This window comes from Batrachochytrium dendrobatidis (genome assembly GCF_000203795.2).
Source record: "Batrachochytrium dendrobatidis JAM81 unplaced genomic scaffold BATDEscaffold_4, whole genome shotgun sequence".
Lineage (NCBI taxonomy): Eukaryota > Fungi > Chytridiomycota > Chytridiomycetes > Rhizophydiales > Batrachochytrium > Batrachochytrium dendrobatidis.
The window spans coordinates 1,353,143-1,368,697 of record NW_006281102.1 but is presented as its reverse complement, the minus strand read 5'-3'; the positions used below and the strand labels follow the sequence as shown (position 1 = coordinate 1,368,697).

Sequence of the window (15,555 nt, the reverse complement as noted above, 5' to 3'; positions counted from 1 at the left end):
CATTTTTATTAACCACTTGACACGGCTTGGTCAATGCAATCAACAAGTTGCGTCAAGTGCTGAGGAAAGGAATACGATCAAAGTGGTCATATGAAAAGAATACCGAAAAGTGGCATTGATGTGATACTATTGAAAACAATGTATATTGTTCTGTAACACTGTATCTTTCAATCGACCTTGCTAAAAGAGTTGCCATACTTTCTCGTCGTAATCGACAGTCAAATCCGAGTCATTTTTATGATTTTCTTGCCAAGCGCCAAATCCACCACGCAATACCTTGACTGACTGCATGGAACCTTCCCCACATGCTGTCAGAGCATCCATATACCGGGTTGCACACTTGGGTCCTCGTACTGACATACAAAATTCGAAATCAGCATTTTAAACTTTTACACAATCAATTGACAAGCGAATAGATGTAGGGTGTAATGAATCAAAATAAAACAATCAGCTCTTGATTTTGGCATATGTATATACACCAAGAATGGCTGCATCCAAGTAATGGAAAGAAATAAACAGTAGAGAAGCAAGCGATCACGTAGAATACAGCCAATAATGGGTAGCAACGGAAATAAAAATAGAAGTGTCTCGAACAGATTCGATTTCCATTGGCATCAACAAGACGGTATGACAATGTAATTAATCTGTGAATAAAGCTGATTACCTTGGGAAAGTGCACAATGGAAATACAGTTTGGGAATATGCTTGAGCTGTGCGACCTGCAGTGGAAGGTTTTCTAGAAACTGGTGCGACGGAATGTTCTTTGCACCTGGAATATGTCCACCCTATTGGAATGAACAAGATTTCCAGTCATTGTAGACGAAGCATAATTCAATCGTCATTCCCGATAAATAAAAATTCATGCATGCGTTGATGGATGTGAAATGAAATTAGTCGAGATAATAGTTTAAAAATACAGATAAAGCCAGAGTATGGAAGAATCTAAATGGATAGTAGTTGTAGCATGGATCAATACAGATATACTGCAAATTGAATGACTGCCAAGCGATGATGACTAGAATGGATTGGGTATAAAAACATGGTTTGTGGAGTGAATGGTGCTACCAGTATATAAAATACAGCCCGACTCAAGTATAACAAACTAGTGAGCTGCAATCAATAGTAAATCCAACTTGTGAAACCAGCCTACGCAGTCGTTTATTGCAAGGCAATACTTACAGCAAAGTCATCACTGCGTACATCAATAACCATATAGTCCTGGCCAGGTTTCATTGAAGAATCTTTCAACAGACAGACTAGCTCATTCTGTTCTGCATACAAAAACGACATGGTATAGATTCAGACTATTTATTGTGGGAATGGCAACTGTCAAAATGCAACAGAATGGGAAAACACTCATAATCACGAAACACTCGAGTCAAAGTATAGCAGTCATTTGTAGTCTGAATTCAAGATATGAATTGGTTATAAATTATAAAAGTAGGCTTTATAGAATTCAACAGTTTATAACGTATGTGGAGCTACCACAAAGCAATTACAAGAGAGATGAGCGAGGCGACAGAAACGATCCATAATGACATGGTAGAAAATAGACCTGAAGCTCGATTGGCAATTCGATCGTTGGCCATACTTATCTGCATATTTCTAAACAGCACCCATGTACTTACTGGTGCAGCCCAATCTCCCGTATGTCCACCATAAAATGTCGAAAACATTATGGATTGAATCAAGAGACTTTTGTCGGTGGTCGATTTGGCACGATAAACAACATTGCCTCGGCTAATGGCACGGTTTTGGCCCTTATCGGTGTAGACGACAATGGAACCATCGCTTAAGCCTGGTGTGTTGAGTTGAACAAATATGGAAAGCGAGATCCATTTTCCTGTAGTAAACTGGAATGCTCCCCTGTTGATGGATGAGCCATAGATGCTGGAGCAAATGATATTTTTGGATCCACACATTTGATTGTTTTCTGCAACTGGGAGATATGCATATGCCTATTGTATTTAAACATGCATTCATAAGGGTTGGTTTAGTCGGATCGAGATTGTTAGCCTATAAACCCAAATGCAACCAAATCCCAATTGATTCATACCTCGCCGTTTCCTCCAGCCCTCCACATTAGACGCATAGACCAACAGGTAGTACCGTCAGATACCTCACCACCATTGCACATGTTTCCGACTCGTCCATCCGACCCAAACAAACCGGGCAGCTTGCCGCCTTGATTAAACTCAAAGTTTGGTGATATGTAGATCTCATATTCAAGCAGCGCTCTCGATGCAGTTACTGAATGTGGATGAAAATAAAACTGAGCACCTCCTGGTGCGCTACCCATAACAGTTGAGTTATCCTTTGTATCAAGTGGAGACTGGTATGAGCCTGCGGGGTAATTGACTTTTAATACTGGCGTCTGATTTCCACTACTAGTTGGATCATTCACCATTTGCATGTTGGCGCCTGATACAAGGTCTACAATACCCCATGCTGGATTATGAGCCAGTGTCTCATTTTCAGTTTTGGACTGTGCTAGGGTGGTCATGTTAAGTAGCCAGGTGCTGTTGAAGGACAATGACTGGGCGAATGTAGCTGACATGTTTAATGACCAGGCACCTGCTGCTGTGGATACATTTGACATATGTGAATAAAAGAGAACCGATTTAAAAATACTTTCAGAAATAGAATGATACAGCTATAGAAGAGTATATGATGATGTAAGCACAACTGGCTTTGGATATGTTTGAGATATTGACAAGTCAGATATACTCCAAGTTTATTCGGAATTAGTTGTAAATTACAGCCACACTCGTATAAAGTGGAATACTTTTCTGCAGTCACTGCCTCGTTTGCTTCGGAATACAAGTCAAGTGTCCGTTGCGTATTTTTGGTAGAAACTGACCGCATAGCTTCAATAAACATTGAAATTACACGCTGTACAACCCATTCTTATTCAAGAGTGGACAGGAGTCAAGAGTGGAGTGTCGAGTTATATCTCGCGACATTGCTGTTTGTTGAATGGTTGACAAACCATGTTTAATTGGTAACCCTGTCGTCTTGTGAAATGGTATGTTGTTTGAAATAAGATGGGCGTTTGATGTCCTTTCAATGTTATTTTGAAAAATTAAAGCAATTCGCATCTCCCTTAATTAACCTCGAATACAATACACAAATTAAACTAGGCTTGATCTGACATCATATCCTTTTTTGGCATAACCTGACATTGTACGATCACCGAGTTCAAGAGAACAGTGATTGCATTCTCAGGAATACAACTATACATGACAATTGTCAGAAAATCATTCAACTGTCAAGGAGTTTAAAGCTCGACATTATCCAATAAATTAATATCAATCATGTCATGACTGTTTATAATGTACTTTAGCATCCCATTTTATCAATACAGTCGTAATGCATTCACACCAAGAACAATATCATTTTATTCTTGTATACATTGCGCATGCCGCAGTCTACCACATTCATAAAATACACCGCATAAAGTCCAATTGCCACATGAAATGAATTACTACTACAGCTCCTTGCTTATAGAGCTAGTCTGGTCCTTTTCTTCCTTCTGAATCACTACACCGTCAAAGGTATCAGACTCCAGCTGTATGGGAGGGATCAGCGCAAAGTGAGCAGGCTCTTGGTTCTCAAGAGCTTCCCGTCGTCGCTGGTCTGCAAGTTGGGCCTGTTGAAGCTTTTGAACTTGGATTTGGGTAGCTATATCAATAGCACCAATAACACCGGGATCTCGCTCTTCATCAGTAAAAGGAGGGAGTTTTCTGCCTCGATGAGCATTCGGGTTTTGCGAGGACATGACGAGAATAGATTGATGTATGGATGAGTTGTCAAGTCTGTTTTTCATTGGCTGGATTCAAATTTCAATTGGACAGTTTTTGATTGAATTCAACTTTGCATTATTATGAACTCTGTAAGTTGTTGTATGGAGGGATTGCTGCTGGTAGACTTTCACTAATCCATCAATGCACATCTGTGTTTAAAACTGCTACAGAGCTTTTCAATCATGCTCGAGTCTATCAGTGGTGTTGAGATTGCTGTTATTGGTGGTTCTGGTCTTTACAATCTCGACAACCTCAAAGTTGTTGGTGAGATCAACCCTCTTACTCCATGGGGATATCCTTCTGACCATATTGTCATTTCAGAGACTCCCAATGGTACAAAGATTGCCTTTCTTGCCCGCCATGGCAGAGGCCACTATCTCACTCCCTCGGATGTACCCAGCAGAGCCAACATTGCAGCCCTCAAGCACATTGGGGCAAGGGTTATTATTGCCTTTTCTGCTGTTGGCTCTCTTCGTCAAGAGATCCCTCCAAGAGACTTTGTTCTCCCTGATCAGATTATTGATCGCACAAAGGGCATTCGTCCATCATCGTTCTTTGAAAAGGGTGCTGTTGGCCACGTTTCCTTTGGTGACCCATTCTCTAACGATCTTGGCGATCTGATTTATAGTCAACGTGCTGCGTGTCCTGCTGGCGTTACTGTCCATCACAAAAAAACACTGGTTTGTATGGAAGGTCCCGCCTTTTCTACTCGTGCCGAGTCGCATATGTACCGATCGTGGGGTGGTGATGTAATCAACATGTCGGTTCTTCCTGAAGCCAAGCTTGCTCGTGAGGCTGAGATGGCATATCAAATGATCTGCATGTCGACCGACTATGACTGCTGGAGGGTTGAAGAGCAAGTTGTGACTGTTGAAACTGTCATGGGTAACTTGAATGCCAATGCTCAGACTGCCAAACAACTGCTTCTTGCTGTTATCCCCGTACTTGAGGAGGCTTTAAAAAATAAGACACTCGAGAGTGTCAAAGCCTTGGAGAATTCATCTGCATTTGCTGTCATGACTGCTAAACCCAAACGGTGTCCTGAGGCCATGAAGAAACTAGCTTATATTCTTCCCAATATTAACAATTAGTCTCGTTTTTATGAAATAAATCTACGTTTATGTTGGCCAATCGAGAATACCGTGATTTGCATTGCCACTGTAGATCCGGCAGTTCAAACAAATACAAGCTTTGTATTTCAACCAGAAATCTGAGATTTAGATTGCTTGTGCAGACCTTGAGAGCCTTGCTTCGACCACTTGGCTTGTTACTGATTGCAAAGACCAGCTTAGCACCAACTATACTCTTCACCTGACCCGTTTTTCACGAGTTATTTTGGTAATAGCAAGCAATCAAAAACAAGACTTACTTTATCCTATAAATTGTTTCTGGTTGTGCATTCGGGTTAAGCATTGTTTAACTGATATTCATCCCAATCTACTTCTACCATCACAAATTACATCTTGTCAAAAATAGACCAAATATCTAGTATTGCAACTTTAAAAGCCCAATCATCTGGCTCCTTAATAGCTCACCATTGAATGAACATTTTGAAAGCTTTTACTCCTGTTACCGCTGCCTTCTCTTACGAATAACATTAGTGGTATATTGCACCTACTGAGTTGCATAAATCTGTTTCCTGTAAGTGTATTGTCCAACTCGCAAGTGATTGATGATGAATTAGACTACTTTCCACTGTAATGGCATGTTTCTGTGAATCTCTTGCTTGCTTGGCCGTGTTGTTTCTCGACAGTTTTGTCATATCCATCTTTATCATCGTTCTAAAAGCAAGTACTTTCAAACACCACATTAATTGCAATTATCTCAACTCTCTTGACATGTATTTCAAATTGTTAGATCCTCTACTGTTTTCTGCAAAGGGTTTCTAGTACTGCACATTTAAATTCAATTTACCGTACTCCAAGTTAAACTAGTCCATAATGGCTGATACGCTCAACTCCCATTTTAATCAGACTGCAAACGATACTTCATGGATGGAACTGATCTCTCGAGATCCTGGACTGCGAGTAGCACATCTAACTTATCTGCTACTGGGTAAGACTATTGAAATGTCGTAGTTTACTCTTCAACGCATTGATTCAATCTAATATACATCGATTTGCCTCGAAAACTTGGAATTACTGATTTTAGGCGTATTCGTCACATGCTTTGGATTCGTTTCACTGATCGTCAAGGACAGGCTTTACATGTCTGAGGCCATGGTCGCAACCTTGTTTGGTATTATTATTGGTCCAGTAGTAGCAAACATATTCAATCCAGATTCGCTGTTTCCGGGCCAAGTTGATCACGTCACTCTAGAGTTTTCTCGCTTAATTATTGCCATCCAATGTCTTGTTGCTGGCATCACTCTTCCAGGAAACTACCTTTGGAAAGAAAGAAAAAGTATTGCAATGCTTCTGGGACCTGTCATGCTCTACATGTGGTTAATGTCGGCTCTAGCTATTTGGGCAGTGTTTAGCGTACCGTGGCAACTTGCACTTGTGATTGCTGGGTGTATAACACCTACTGATCCGGTTTTGGCCAATTCAATCGTAAAAGGAAAGTTTGCTGAAAAGCATATTCCGTATCATGTCCGTCTACTGATTTCAGCAGAGAGGTATGCTATATTATTGATTTGTAATTTAATCTTGGATCTGATTGCCTTTCCATTATAATATATGCTAATCAAGGCAAAACTTAATGTATAGTGCTATCAATGATGGATTAGGTGTTCCGCTTGTATTTCTTCCCGTTTACTTGTGGAGAATCTCCAACACTGGCGAGGCTATTGGATGGTGGATTCTCAACGTGATTATCTACCAAATTACTCTTTGCGTTATTTTTGGTATACTCATTGGATATGCTTCACTTAGAACGCTTAAATATGCCGAGTTGAAGGGATGGATTGACAAGGAATCTATTTTTGGATTTTTCATTGCCATTGCGTTGTTTACCACTGGCTCACTTTCGGCCCTTGGGGTAGACGACATTCTAGGATGCTTTTTTGTTGGTACAGTGCTCTCCTGGGATCAATGGTTTAACCAACAGATTGAGGAAACACATATCCAAGAAGTATTGGACGTGTTAATCAATATTGCCTTTTTCATATACTTTGGAACTCTGATTCCATGGAGTGATTACACGACAATGATTGGTACATTGTCGATTTGGAAATTGTTTCTTGTGGCCATTTGGCTGTTGTTGCTGCGTCGACTTCCAGTTGTCATGCTACTTCGACACTGGATTCCAGCACTTGGGAGCAGAAAAGAGGCATTTTTTTGTGGATGGTTTGGGCCCATTGGCGCTGGAGCAATCTTTTACTGCATGACCGCAGTCGTATATCTAGAAATTGATTTGAAACCCATGTTTCCAATCATTTCATTTATCGTTCTGAGCTCTATCTTGTTACATGGTGCAAGTGTTGGTCTGTTTGAGTTTGGTATTACAAGGCATTCCACTTGGCAGAATAATCGGTTGTCTCGACAAATCTCTACTGCAATGAGAAATAGACAGCCAGTGGTTTTAGGCGAGGAACAAACAGAGTCGGACCATGGCAATAATGATGAGCGTGGAGGTGATAGATCGGGTAGTGGAGGATTTCAGCCCATTTTGGCAGTCTCGGAATTGAACGTGTCTAAATCTGCTACTGAAAGTGATGCGGTTGCTACCAAGACTAATCAGTTTAACCCAGGCAGTAATCAGACTAAACCTACTCGAGAATATTCCATCTATCTTGGAGCAAGTACTGCAGAAATGGATTTGGAGACTGGAGTTGGCGCTCCTGTTCATTCTTTAGCTTCATCAAGCATACCTTCAGTTGAAAATAATATCAGTACTTCAAGGAAACTCTTCCACCAATCCAATACGACTTCTGCCGAGTCCGATTCTCCGCCGCCTGCTTCTTTGCATCGGTCTGACGCGAGCGATGCGATATTAAATGGTGACCATAGTCGCGATGAGTCGACTGATCCTGTGTACTCTATTGTAATTCCAATGACAAAGCTCACTACCCAATAGTTTCTTTTCTATATTTCAATTGTGGCAATCTTGAAAGTGAATGGTGGGCCGCAACAGTGATATTTAATAAACTATAGCTGTTTACTTTGTCAAACTTGTACTTTGTGTAAATTATCTCATCCGCAATGTATCAGCTCCAAATCATGTTCAAAATAAGATCCTTGATAGCAAAAAGTAAAAGAACTGCTTTAATCAACTAAAAAGCGCGAGACTGACAGGTCTCCAATCAGCAAGACAAAACGGTGCACAATCAAACTCGGCGGTTGCAACTTATTCAGCAGCGACAGTTTCTTTTTCAGCAGTCTCTTTTTCAGCAGTAGCAGTCTCTTTTTCAGAAACTTCATTATCAACAGTCTCTTTCTTTTCGACAGTTTCAGATGCCTTGGTGTCGGACTTTTTCTCTGCATCGCCAGCATTGGACTTTTTAGCATCTTCAAATGTGTCCTTGAACTTGTTGGCATCTAAACAGGTATGTCGTTATGTTAATAGCCAAACTACACATATGGACACCGTTGCAACAAACATGCCGACAGCCATGATCCATCACATACTTTCGCTATTGGCAAAACGAATAGCAAAAAGCTCCGAGGTAGGCGCGCCTTCTGAAAAATCAGCAGCTACGCTATACACCCATGACCGGTCAGATCCAACGTTAACAGTAAGTGTCATTTCAGACGAGACTGGTGAAAAAATGAACCAAGCCAATATTACAAGAGTGCAACGTGTTGGATACAGTAGATTGGGTCAGTATACATTCAATTCAAAACTGCTACATCGGCTGATTTTTAAAAGAATCATTTATCCCATACTTACCAATATGATTGGCACAAATTTTGTGAGTCTTGTCACGACGCATCAAAAGACGGATCTTGCCAGTCTCCTTGTGCTTGAGAAACTTGACGTCACCTGTACCACGCTCTTTCCATTCAACAAGATCCTTGTCAAATCGGAACAACTTGGCACGCCTGGAAACCAGAGTAATTGCATAAAAAATCGAGTTTAAATAGGTCAGTGCCAGCTACAAACATCACGGATTCACCAACAAATTCAATTCCTCGTGATGTGCAACGGGATGAACATCCATAGTCAATACAGTCAGATCTATCAATACGAGAACGGTGAATTTTAGAAACAAAGTATCAAAATACATTTTAAAAATGGCATCCTCGTCCTCCTCAAACGTTTTAATATCATCGAGCTGCTCAAGCTTCATAACAGGCTCGAAATGAACATCGGGAGAAGCTTCGACCTCGTCTTCACCGGCAGCTTCGGCCTTGACCTCCTCTACTGCCGTGGGCTTGTTGATAAAATGATGTGAATATAAAATAAATCAGTATCAGCAGGCATGTAAGCCACATGGATAAATGATTCAATGATGAGGATCATCTAGATCGAATAGGTAAAGATATCTGGTGAAAGTAGGATGTCAGGACCTTTCATATGTCCTCACTGAGCTGATTCATCCAAAGTTGACGAGATTGCTATAAAAAAGTCCAACTCTGGAGTCCCACTAACAGCACTGTCTTTTGATCCCTATGCATCCAACTCTTGGAAAAAGACATGAAAATGCCAGTTAATGAAGTAGACCAGTGTAGACAGATGCTGATATCTTGGATACAGGCCATGTCAGCACATGGAGCGGTTTTAAATTGCAAAACTAGGTTCCCAATACAACGACTGGAAGGAGAAAGAATGTCTAAGAGTTGAAAGAGAGTTGCCATGATATCTACAAGAATAGCAATCAAACAACTAATACAAGGCATAGAAACAGTACTTTGTCATGGGTAGTGTCTGTCATTGAAAATTGCTACAGCTGTGATAATGGGATGAGAACGAGATGAAAATATTTATTTATATTTCAACAATCCATTTTGATGGTTTGAAACCATTCTGATGGCATCAAACAGGCTGTTGCAGAATTTTAAAAACATAAGTTTTTGATTTGTAATACTGCACACTTGTTTAGGTTGGAATGTACTATACAGTTGCAACGCTGTGCTCTCGTGTCAGATCAAGATCAGCCAATGTTGGGTCAAATGAGCAACATTTCATATTCAATTGAGAAGAGCAACAAGTTCAGCAAACTGATTGTATCAACAAGTCAGATTATTGTCGTGGTACACAAAACACGATCGATATTCCTGCCATTCAATTCAGCACTCCTTTTCTATAAACCGAATATTGCAATATTAGCGATTGCATGAAAACAGTCGTTACATTCCTAAAACATGTAATACTTGTTTTCTTGAACTAGAACATAAATCTATCCAAGTTTTTAAGATACAATAGAGTGTGATTTTTCAAGTTTAACATTATCAAACAAACTCAATATCTGGATTGCAATGAATGAATCTGGCGATCGTACAATGTATGGTTGTGCCAAATAAGAACAATCTCAATTCAAACCTATAGTTTAATGACATGTGTCATGATGAACGTTGTGTTTTGAAGAAGCAGTGTAGCCAATTTGTAGCAAGGCAAAAAGAATATTCAACCATTGCATATTCCAAAGCAAAATAGGCATTGCAAGATACAAAAAATCACATTTTACGTGAATACGGTTGTAATTGCATCTGTTGATAAATGACAGATGGTTGTTGAATTTATAATACTAAAATATACACTTGTTTAGCAGTTATACAGATCCAAACGGATATGGGATTGCGTATATACACAAGGTATGCAAGACTTGAACTTTATGATTGAGGTTTTGGATACAAACGTGCTCATCTAGCTCTGCACAAAAACTTTTAGCAAAACAGACATGTACGTAATGGTTTGTCTGTTTTTTGAAGCAGATGTTTGGAAACCCAAAGATTACTCAGTTTCTGACTTCCTGCAAGTAACGTATCAATGGCATCAATCATATTTTATCAGTATCACTAAAAACGACATGTATCCCTGCCATAATGTCTAATCGAGTAACACATGTTTTCATGGAGTTGACCTGTGTTTTGGCACTTGAATACATTCTAACAAACAGTTTATTGAAACACTGAGCACAATGAGTCGCGTCTATACTTTTTTGGAATAAAAATAACCTGGCCCTGCTAGATCCAATGCGTTCAACCAAAACGCTGAAACGGCCGTAATAGCTATGACACAACCTGTACAAATACAACCAAGTAATACATGTATTTTTACGAATTCAAAGCGCTTACACAAGGAAATTCATCATTACCAAATATCTAGCTACTAATTGGACACAACAACCTAAGCGTTCGATGGCTAACATTGCAAACCACTTGAAAAGTCGATAAAATAACAAATGTTACGGAACGAGTCGTTCCAGTTGTTGATATAGATAGAGCCCAAGAGTAATAGTCATGGATTGTGCGATTTAATTCAAATCTATTTTGAAGTGTCAATCAAATCTTGATATTTTTAGCCTAGCTCAGTCCTGTATTACACGTTGATTATTTTAAAAACTGATATGCTTGCCAAAATCTATAGGGTCATTCTTGTTCTAATGGCTACCTACCATTTCGTGGTAGCTACGCCCTATTTTTCAGAAGAGATGTTTGATAGCCATGCTTGCGGTGACAGTAAACCTTGCAGCAATCTATATCGTAGAAACGAGGACGTTAATTCATTTGGGAAATACCCAGCGCTGTTGCCTAAATTCGTCAGCTATCTTTCCAAGTTTCTCCTCGGATCATCTGATCCCGTCCTCCAGCACCCGAGTGTTACTCAATACAAAACAACCCAAGCGTATACTACAAGCACTACGCAAACTATTGAACCTGAAGATTCTTGCTATCCTGAAGGCTATCCGATAAATTCAAATGACAGCTGCGCCGAATCCAAAACTATGCCTTATGGTACAATGACAGGAACGATGACAGCTACTAAAACTATGACATATCCCGTTTATCCAACGTACAAAAGTACTACTGATGAAGAAGAATCGACAACTGATGCTTTTTATCCAACGAAATCTGTCACATATCCTGTTCCAACACGCACTATCAGGACTACTACAACCACGTCTGTTTACAAGCATCAATCCACTGCCAAAACTCGTCTGGCAACTATATCCCAACCAAAAAAAGCAAGTACAACCAATTCCAATAAACGATCAGCCAGTTCCAATCTGCCATCTATAACTCCAACCCCAAATTGAACATAATCGATCGTTATGCAGTGTGTTTAGTTGGTTAAATTAAACTTGTCTGGATGTTTATTGAGCCAAAGTTTTTTGTTTCCCAAACCTACGTTTTAATTGCTATTTATCCATATAGTATTCTTCATTGCTGATGCTTATTTACAGCAAATCAGACCAACTCAATCTCTTGAATATTCTCCAATTTTAATTCAAATAAAAATCAAAGAAATTCAATTTATTTATGCAGTCAAGTGGAAACGAGTCAACTTTTTAAACCTCGACGTTTCTTTGCATACTCAGCATCACCCGACGCGCTGTTTGGCTTCGCTCAGTATTTTATAGCTGCACTTCAAAGTGGTAACACAAGTACAACCATGCAAAACAGTCCTTCTGAGGCGGTATGTTGCATTCGAGTTGTGTGCGTTGATACTGATATGAATGGCTTATAATCATTGCCATTACGGATAACTTGTTCGAGTTGAATTGACGGTGTTCATGTATTCATTCAACCTACTAGTTACCGCAGGATTCATATGGTTTGTATCGACAGTTTACTACTCAAGGCGAACAGTCTCTGAGTCAAGTTATATCCTATTTTGTCGAAAGGTTTGTTTCACCAAATGTCATACTCGATTCAAGTGTTGGTGCTCGCTATACCCTTGCAGAAATAGGCAGGATTATACGAATGTTCATTATACGGTCTATTCAACCATCTAATTCTTTGGGTCATGTCGTAAATGGGTATTCTGTATGACAGGCATCGAATTGAGACGATATACAGCGATTCATTAGAAAAACTTTCCAAGAAAACCACCATAGACTTGGGATCCTTGTAAGGTTTTTATTATAGGACTGCCAAGAATTACTGCAAGAGATGGCTTGTAGATGTTCGAAACTGATTGTATTTCTGACTACCATTCAAACAGTCAACCTGGAACAACAAAAACAATCTCGGAAGCATGGCGTCGCATAGGAGATTGCACTGGTGTGCTCATGACTGAACATCAAAAGCTTACCCACATGCTTGACGGCATTGTGGATGAGCTTTCCAAAGAACAGGTAATAGTTTTTGTTGATTGCAAAGTATAGCTTTACAAACTATTGACGAGACCTGATTGTAACTGGATCAATTTGAAATCTACAGCATGCACAGGAAAAGGCGCTAAAGTTGCTTCGTGCAGATGTCAAGGCCACTCACAGGGAATACAGTGATTTGAGATACCATACAGTGCCAAAGGTATATTGGCATTTTAAAAAATATACCAATCGATGTTTGACTTTGGTTTTATTGATGACTGGCTGTTATCTAGGCCAAATCCAGCTACTACAAAAAATGCGAGGCAGCTGAAAAAGAGCCAAAAGAGACTGTCCCTGGCGGGGGAACATCTCAAAAATATCTCAAGTTGATCAAGGAAGCAACTTTGGCAGGTATATATTATCAGATTTTTTATTCATGATATTACAGTTGAAGAATCAATCATATATTGGCCAAAGATTTGCCTCTAATACAATCTGGATGGTCTAATTGCGAATTCAGACCAAGTATATCGATCTTCCATTCACTATATTGAAGAGGCAAGGGAGAAGCTACATATTGCTCGTCAAAAAGCAAAGATTGTAAGTTGATGTTTGAAAGTAGACTCGCTTGTAGTTTGACGTGAATCAATACAAGTGTGATGTTTGTCTTGTCTAGCCAACTCACTACCATGTACTTTGAATAGGAAGGAGAGCGGATTGAAAAAAAAAGAATCGTGACTACAAAACGTGTTTTAGGCACGTATTGTGATGCTGAATACTCCATCTGTCATCAGCGTACAAAGGTGATTTATTGCATGCTGCGTTCATGTCTTTGTAGCATGATTGTATTGGCTACATTTATCTAATCGAGTCGGCATAAATCTCTAAATTTAAACCAATGTAGGAAATTGAGTCGCTAAAGCTGTACGTTGAATGTGTCAAGGAAGATATTGACGTATCATTGCATAAGCAAGACTTTCAACGGGCTTGGCCAGAACCAGATCCTGTCTATTACGAAAATTTCAAGACTCGTATGCCAGCTAAAAGTATGGTAAAATCAAATTTGCAAGCTTTTAAACTCGACATTAACGACACCCAAGCGAATTGGTTTAAATATTTGTTACTTACTGTTTGGTTTTTACTTGACAGATTTAATTTTTGGAGTACCACTTGAAATTACCATTAAGCAATGTCCTGAAAGTGGAATTCCTATTGTACTGTCAAAATGTATCAGTGCAGTAGAGCAGAGGGGTTTGGATCGTGAAGGCATTTACCGCATGTCTGGAAAGCTTACCGAGACAAACGAACTACGACTTTTGTTGGAGACGGATGCGCTTACAGTAGATCTTTTGGACGAGGAGCGCGATGTACATGCTATTGCCAGTTTGGTCAAACAGTTTTTTCGTGAGCTACCACAGCCTATTTTTTACTTTCCAGCCAAGGAAAGAGCAGAGTATTCTCAAGTATCCGATGTGAATCAGCGTATACTCAAACTGCGTGCTCGTGTTAAATCACTTCCTAGAGCCAACCAAGTTTTACTCAAAGCTCTTGTTGTTCATTTGAAAAAGTGAGTAGTGAAGAGTCTAATTGAAGTTGTTGTCTTTGTAGAATGGCATGGTTGATGATCAATCTATTTGTCTTGTAATTATTAAAATATCTACAGGGTCGTTGACAATGTGGACAAGAATAAGATGACATCCTCGAACCTGTCGCTTCTGTTTGGTACTGTGATTTTCCAAGGACACCAAGACGGTCAATCAGCGGACCCATCTCACAATGGTGCAGGATCAGTGACAGCTGCAGGAGTGACTATTCCAGCCAACTGGCTGAAGCCGTTTACAAATCTAACTTCAAACGCCGACCACAAATCCTCATTGCCCGACTTTTCACAATTTGAAATCTTCAAGTCAGATTTGGTTCTTGAAGACATGATTACACAAACCGAATTCATTTTTTCAGCAAACATTCCACGACCAAGGCGTGTAGATGATGATAGCAATTCGCCTTCGATTACGGCGCGGTTATCATCCGACTCGGTGCAGGGATCGAACACTTCCCTTTCAGGCTCGAAACCGGCGTCATTACACCAGTCCGACACCTCGCTACCAGGTCCTGTGAGTACTTTAGGCGAGCGAAATAGTACTTTATCCCGTTCAGATCCTGCGACTCACAAAACTCTTGCAGGAGTGTTTGTGGACTCGTCGCTTAGTGATGACTCTGAAATAGATACAACAGATATACGTTTTTCAGCAGAGACAGGTTCTAAACAAAGCATGGTGACGGGTGTTACTGTTAAAGGTACACATGACAGTTCCAACGCTGAAAGCAGTCAGGGAGCGAATTCTTCTATTCATTCCGTAGTTGATGGCTCGATTGAGATTCCAAAACCAGCTGTTTCAACTGTTTCAAATTTAGATTCAGTTTCAACTGTGATGGATGAGCCTGCATTGGTTGCTGGTACAGATTCAGTTCGAGTAGCAGCCATATCTCCATCAGATTCTACTCACACCACTTCACCTGCGCGTACAACTACTGCTGCACCTTCATCTCCAGCTCGTTCCATAACAGCCTTTCCTTCGTCTCCTCGACGACCTTTACCTAGACCATCTCAAA

General features: G+C 40.0%; 8 protein-coding genes across 8 annotated transcripts; 4 read left to right on the top strand and 4 right to left on the bottom strand.

Moving 5' to 3' along the window:
* Positions 1-180: 180 nt before the first annotated feature.
* On the bottom strand, positions 181-1,290 carry BATDEDRAFT_24204 (uncharacterized protein; the record flags this gene model as incomplete). The annotated part of the gene is made up of 3 exons (XM_006677869.1): positions 181-353; positions 665-785; positions 1,180-1,290. 3 exons carry the CDS (start codon positions 1,288-1,290, stop codon positions 181-183), a joined length of 405 nt encoding a protein of 134 aa, XP_006677932.1.
* A 191-nt stretch (positions 1,291-1,481) lies between these two features.
* On the bottom strand, positions 1,482-2,137 carry BATDEDRAFT_24203 (uncharacterized protein; the record flags this gene model as incomplete). Its single annotated transcript, XM_006677868.1, has 3 exons — positions 1,482-1,595; positions 1,629-1,958; positions 2,057-2,137. 3 exons carry the CDS (start codon positions 2,135-2,137, stop codon positions 1,482-1,484), a joined length of 525 nt encoding a protein of 174 aa, XP_006677931.1.
* A 1,350-nt stretch (positions 2,138-3,487) lies between these two features.
* Positions 3,488-3,778, bottom strand: BATDEDRAFT_87907 (uncharacterized protein; the record flags this gene model as incomplete). Its single annotated transcript, XM_006678107.1, has 1 exon — positions 3,488-3,778. The coding sequence occupies one exon, from the start codon at positions 3,776-3,778 to the stop codon at positions 3,488-3,490; it is 291 nt and encodes a 96-aa protein (XP_006678170.1).
* Positions 3,779-3,985: 207 nt separating this feature from the next.
* On the top strand, positions 3,986-4,932 carry BATDEDRAFT_33133 (S-methyl-5-thioadenosine phosphorylase; the record flags this gene model as incomplete). Its single annotated transcript, XM_006677917.1, has 1 exon — positions 3,986-4,932. The coding sequence occupies one exon, from the start codon at positions 3,986-3,988 to the stop codon at positions 4,892-4,894; it is 909 nt and encodes a 302-aa protein (XP_006677980.1). The 3' UTR covers positions 4,895-4,932.
* A 1,000-nt stretch (positions 4,933-5,932) lies between these two features.
* On the top strand, positions 5,933-7,160 carry BATDEDRAFT_2224 (uncharacterized protein; the record flags this gene model as incomplete). The annotated part of the gene is made up of 2 exons (XM_006677637.1): positions 5,933-6,420; positions 6,512-7,160. Coding segments are annotated over 2 exons (1,137 nt in total), but the record flags the coding sequence as incomplete, so codon positions are not given.
* An 823-nt stretch (positions 7,161-7,983) lies between these two features.
* BATDEDRAFT_16386 (uncharacterized protein) lies at positions 7,984-9,620 on the bottom strand (the record flags this gene model as incomplete). Its single annotated transcript, XM_006677727.1, has 5 exons — positions 7,984-8,281; positions 8,372-8,500; positions 8,634-8,785; positions 8,969-9,121; positions 9,599-9,620. The coding sequence occupies 5 exons, from the start codon at positions 9,616-9,618 to the stop codon at positions 8,091-8,093; spliced, it is 645 nt and encodes a 214-aa protein (XP_006677790.1). The 3' UTR covers positions 7,984-8,090.
* Positions 9,621-11,253: 1,633 nt separating this feature from the next.
* On the top strand, positions 11,254-12,162 carry BATDEDRAFT_87578 (uncharacterized protein; the record flags this gene model as incomplete). The annotated part of the gene is made up of 1 exon (XM_006678211.1): positions 11,254-12,162. The coding sequence occupies one exon, from the start codon at positions 11,254-11,256 to the stop codon at positions 11,941-11,943; it is 690 nt and encodes a 229-aa protein (XP_006678274.1). The 3' UTR covers positions 11,944-12,162.
* Positions 12,163-12,262: 100 nt separating this feature from the next.
* On the top strand, positions 12,263-13,955 carry BATDEDRAFT_36867 (uncharacterized protein; the record flags this gene model as incomplete). Its single annotated transcript, XM_006678015.1, has 9 exons — positions 12,263-12,323; positions 12,443-12,531; positions 12,683-12,757; positions 12,852-12,984; positions 13,070-13,162; positions 13,236-13,353; positions 13,463-13,542; positions 13,647-13,745; positions 13,847-13,955. Coding segments are annotated over exons 1-9 (819 nt in total), but the record flags the coding sequence as incomplete, so codon positions are not given.
* Between the last annotated feature and the right edge of the window lie 1,600 nt (positions 13,956-15,555).